Genomic DNA, 5,654 nt, shown 5'->3' on the forward strand with positions numbered 1-5,654 from the left:
CCTTCACATTAGATATAACATTTTTTTTTTTTTTTTTTTTTATTTATTTATTAATAAAACATATAAGACATGAATATCATGATATTATATTCCCAGGAGTTGTACGAGAAAACTCATTTGGGACGGTACATAAAAAAAATAGTATATTTCTTGTAACAATACATAGTATACATTTAAACAATAAAAATTTAAACAAATTTTAACAATCTATGAACTTAATATTAAAAAAGGAAAGAAAACATTCAAACAATCTGTGAACTTAATATTAAAAAAGAAAAGAAAAACATTTAAACATTCTGTGAAATTAATATTAAAAAAGAAAACAAAAACATTTAAACATTCTGTGAACTTAATATTAAAAAAAGAAAAGAAAAACATTTAAACCTAAAACACAATATATAGACTATTCACAGAAACTGAGCTAAAAACTATCACTTTCAAAAAGATTCAAGAAATAGGTCTTCATTTCTGGTCTTTGAGATTTACCACTCGACATTTCATTTTTAAGGTCATCAGGCAGTTTATTAAATTGTATACGACCAATGTATTCCAGAGACCTTTTGCCGAACTTCTAAACTAAAAAGAAACATAATATTCTACTGTATGGAGTCAGGATAAGGTGAGTCTCATGTTGTTTTTCAATTAAGATTTAAATGTTTAAATATTTGATATTGATTTTACGTGGTCTTGTGATGTAGTGGCCAGCGCGTCTGCCTACCAGGCAAGAGGTCTCGGGTTCGATTCCCGACATGGTGGAAATGAAATGTTTATTTAAAAGGGTGTTTTCACACTTGAATATTTCATAGTCCCTGGACTAGTACCTGAAGCGTACAACTGATCACCTTACTTTCGCGTAACAAAAACGATCAAGATTCGCTGCGATTGGTGTACGAATGCAGTGTCCTATGCGCCATTAGGTGCGGAAGGGGAATGATGATGATGATGATAATTGATTTTACGATGTATGGAAGATTATTGTCGTTTTTTTCCTCATACCAAGATTTTTTTCCAAAATTATTGTTTTTATTGATTTTCTATTTTATTTATCCAAAGAAAACAACATCCATTGTAACAAAAAAAATACAATACATATTAATAAATAAACCAAAAATTAGGCCAAATATTGTTTTAAGCAAATAAAATACCAAAAAAATAAGAAAAAAAGCGTACCTACCGTGAAAAGCCACTCCGTATAATGCCACTTGTAAAAAAATAAAATATAGCAATTATAATGAAAAAAGACATCCGAAAAAGAATTTTTTTGTTGACTCTGTCTTTAAAAACTCCTTTCGTCGGCGGATGCACACGGAGTTACCCCAGGTCAGCCTTCCTTCCTTTTTTCTTTTTTGTAAATTATTGGGTTTTTTTTTTTTTAAGTTTGTATAATATATGCTTTATTAAAGATGTCCTAATATGTAGATATTTTAATATCAATTTATTTAGTGTAGTAGGACATTATAAAATTTGTTTATTTAATTCTTATCGTATGGTAGACACCTGTGTTTATTTAATTAAAAATAAACCAACCAAAATATACCTACACAATGATAAAAACGATAAGATAATTTTCATGAAACTCTTCATTTCTATAATAATGGTGATATATTGCTGGTATATCTCTATTTACAGTAATGTGCATCGGTTTAGCAAAATATGGTTGATATAAATTTTGACAATCATTTTAGTATTTCGGCAGTTGCATTTTTTCAAATAAATGCACGCGGACGTGATAACCAAATACATTTCCTACAAAAAATAAGCTCCTTTAGTGTATAATTAATTTATTAAAAACTGTAATGGAGTCTTAGAGTATAACTCTAAGAATGGAGTACTGTATCTGCAACTGAAACTGAAAGACTTTTAATTTTAACGGGTACCTACCTACTATTATTATTTCATCTGTGACTTTATTTTCAACTAAGTTCTTACTTAGTTGCAAAAACAGTTACATTATGAGCGTAGAACACTGATTATGCTCATCTACGTCATTTTCAAATATCGAAACTTTCACACTGTTTTAACTATGGTACCCGTTAAAATTTGACAGTAGCTTTTTGTAATAATATTTGGAAATGTAGATTGAAGATGGGTCAAAGTAATGAAAAGCCTGCGAGCAAATTTCCTAAGAACTTCGAAAGGTATCCTCCGTCTTTCGACCAATGCCGAGGTCCGGGCCTAATAGAGGAACTGGACTCCGAGACCAGAGATGTCATGCCGAAGTGTTTCGAAGGGGCCAATCTTAAGGTCAGGAAGAAACTACTGAGTAGCGTCGATTTCGGTTACAATATGATATTCAGTTCGGTGACTCCTAGTGGAAGTCAGGTAGCTAGCGACTACAAAGGTAAAAGAGGAAATCTGGAATTCAGTCTATCCCCATCTGGAGCGTTAGCTCTGAGATCCAAAATCTTGGTAACACCGTCCGTATTCCTGGATATCGATACCCAATTTCTGCATGAAAAGAACTCCGCAGGAACTGCTTCTTTAATTTACAGCAAGTTCAAAACTTCCGCCGCCGTTACGGTGTCTGCATGCTCATTGCCCATCCAGATGCTGAATCGCGAGGACTTTTTGAACAAAATCGATAGTGGAGCTCTGATCACGGTCGGCTTGCAGTTAGTGAAACGGATAGGAGCGACGTGGATCGTAGGCGGTGAATGGAACCCCGGGCAAGGGGTGCGGTTAGTCGCCACTACCGCTATTTTGCGCGGGAGGCTCGGTTCCATTCTCGAACAAAACCGCGGCCAGGTATTTTGGTGGCGACGGCTCGCCGGACGCTTGTCTTTGGGAGGGTCTTTGTGCTCTGATTTCAATGGAAAAAACGCAGCAGCTAAAGTAGGAGGAAGTTGGGAATGTCCCGGAACAATAGTTCGCGCTTCGTACTCCACTGACGGTCTCGTAGCTTGTTCCGTTCGAACAACGCTCCTCCAAGGAGAAACGAATCACTTCGCTCTGCTGCTCAGTGGTCTATTTAACCAGATGAACAACAAATTTCGCCTCGGGATGGGATTTGAGGGGTATTTTTAAATGTCTGACTTGTAAACTGTTTTGGAATAAATATACATTTATCGTTCAAGATTTTTTTCATAAATTCCCGACATGGTTGGAATGAAATATTTATTTTAAAGGGTTTTTTAAACTAGAATATTTCATATTCCTAGGACTAGCACCTGAAGCGTAAGACTGATCATCATGTAGTAAAAATAATCAAGATACGCTGCGATTAGTGTACAAACTCAGTGCCCTATGCACCATTAGGTGTGGAAAGGGAATGATGTTTGAATAAAGCTTAGCCAGACTAAAAAAAATATCAAAATGGCTTAAACAAATAAATGAATTATTTTTAAAGTTATTTTAACATGGCGATTTAGTGATTTTTTAAAATTTAAATATAAAATTATAAGTTCAATACATAATGACACAACATACATCGATACATCGGAGTTTTACTTGGACTGACTGTTTTCTGAATGCACATTTTTGATTGTGTGGTCAGTCAGACTTCTCTTTTATATAATATTATTTCAAAAAACGATTGCATGCATTATTTATCATTCGTCAAAGTAAAAACATTCCAACTGTTGTGTAGACTCATTTTCACATTTCCATGGCTGGCTGCTTTCAGCATAACTACGTTCAATTGTAATCCAGGGTACTGAGAAAATGGGTGTGGATTCGCTAAAATGTGAGCGAAGGGAAGAGAGTGGATGAAGCAGAAAGAGATACGGAGAGAGGAAGAGAAGATACAAAACAAGAAACATAATTTAATTCATTAGCGGCCAGATTGCAAAAGGCGGAACGCGAAAAGCAAAATTAAATGCTCTTGGAAAATATTTTTGTGAAAGGTATCTGGAAGTCATTTTAAGTGGTCACTACGCTGTGTAAGGTGATCGCATTAATTACCCAAATATTTAAATAGGAAAATATCAAACCCCTAACCCCTCCCTGACGAAAAAAATTGCGATGAAAACGTATTTGACCAACGAAGCGATACGTACCAGACGCGGACAAGGGAAGCTGCTGGGTAGGAGAGGGGTAGGGGTTTGTGCGTTTTTTTTAATGACTTTTTGGAAATATTTTATTAGAATTTTTTTTAATGCTTACCATGAGGGATGGTCCTCTGAAGCTACGCGGTCTGGCCCTGAAAAACCGTGTATAATATTTAGCTTTACTTTTCTTTTAAATCAATTACCGTAAACCGGGTTGACTTTGCGCCTGCCTGGTAGGTATACTTCGCGCCAAAACTTCACTTTGTTGCGAATATTTTTACGTCTAAACAATAAATATTAGGAAAATATCATTTTGCCCCGCTTACCCTGAGGCTGTTAGTTGTCTATGGTAATGTGTCAACGTGAGATTTCTCTTTTGATAGTGTTACTGCAATGACATTCTTACGTGAGCTCACTTTTTATAGAATATGTTTTGACAAAAAGTATACATTGTGCCAAAACATTATTAATATGATTTTGTGATTCGGCGCAAAGTATCCTCACCATATAAGATACCTCGCTCTAAATTTTAAATTTTTCTGGGCTTTTTTCTGCTTACATATTTTTTGTTTTTACTCAATAAATTTGAAATACGCACATTTCTCTTCCATTTAAAGAGGGATGTTTTATTTTGATCTTAATACATGGGGTAGAATTTGTCAATATTCACGATCATTGCTTATTATGGCGCAAAATCACCCCGGGTTACGATACTTCTAATTTTCTTTCAGTATTTATATAAAACTCCATCCACCAGCAGAGTCGTCTGGCGCTAATGATTAAATGATTCATTGTCCTTTTAAACCTGAATAGTAAAGTCAATCTTTGTTATTGATTCGGTCATTTGAGAAACCCTATAAATCAATCAGTCTAAGCTCGAGAAAAATCACTGAAAAACTGTTTTTTATAATATTTTTATTGAAATTTTTATATTTAACTTAAATAAAAAACTGCTTTTTTTATCAATTTAACGGAACGAAGTTCGTCTCAAGTCAAAATCGCATCTGCTAAAAACCTGACTTATGAGGTTTCTCAAATGATCGATTCAATTTCCACCGAGTTCTAAGAAGGACATTAATAAGTAAAGCGTCGTCAGCCGCCAAATTTCGTGAATCTGAGATGATGGACACTAGCCTAACAAGTGGTGGTATTCTAAATCTTCTCTACCCCCTAAAGTGATTAATTTGAAGATTTCAATTTTCAAATGCGACGACTTTTTGCTTCATATAATGGCCACACTGATGATAAAACGTCAAATGAAGTATAAAACTGCTTCAAAAACGGAAATAAAAAAAAATCGGTTTGGTAAATTTAACCAAATTGTGTGTTTTGGGTATACTTAAAGTCGCAATAATGTTCTAAATGAAAGTAAACATGTTCAATTTCACATGTTCATATTTTTGACGTTAATTCGTCAGTGTAGTCATTTATGAAGCAAAAATTTGTAGCATAAAAAAAAAAATATCCCCAAATTTACCAATCTCTATGGAGGATAGATGGTGTTCGTGCCTCGTGGTGTGGTGGTAAGCGTGTTTACCTACCATACGAGAGGTCTCTGGTTTAATTCCCGACATGGCTGAGATGAAATATTTATTAAAAAGGGTGTTTTTACGCTTGAATATTTTATTTCAGAGTCCCTGGACTGGCACCTGAACCGTAAGACTGATC

At 34.6% G+C, this 5,654-nt stretch overlaps 1 protein-coding gene across 1 annotated transcript; it reads left to right on the forward strand.

The window, feature by feature from the left end:
- Nucleotides 1–2,002: 2,002 nt before the first annotated feature.
- LOC148271663 (uncharacterized) lies at nt 2,003–3,033 on the forward strand. The gene has a single exon (XM_088241093.1). It carries the CDS (start codon nt 2,086–2,088, stop codon nt 3,022–3,024), a length of 939 nt encoding a protein of 312 aa, XP_088097219.1. The 5' UTR covers nt 2,003–2,085; the 3' UTR covers nt 3,025–3,033.
- The last annotated feature ends 2,621 nt before the right edge of the window (nt 3,034–5,654 follow it).

This window comes from Micrasema longulum, unplaced genomic scaffold (genome assembly GCF_059751315.1).
Source record: "Micrasema longulum isolate JH-2025_06_02 unplaced genomic scaffold, ASM5975131v1 h1tg002744l, whole genome shotgun sequence".
In the NCBI taxonomy this organism is placed as follows: Eukaryota; Metazoa; Arthropoda; class Insecta; order Trichoptera; family Brachycentridae; genus Micrasema; species Micrasema longulum.

Coding starts and splice junctions, on each gene's coding strand:
- LOC148271663 (XM_088241093.1), top strand. CDS start 2,086: ATGGGTCAAAGTAATGAAAAGCCTGCGAGCAAATTTCCTAAGAACTTC.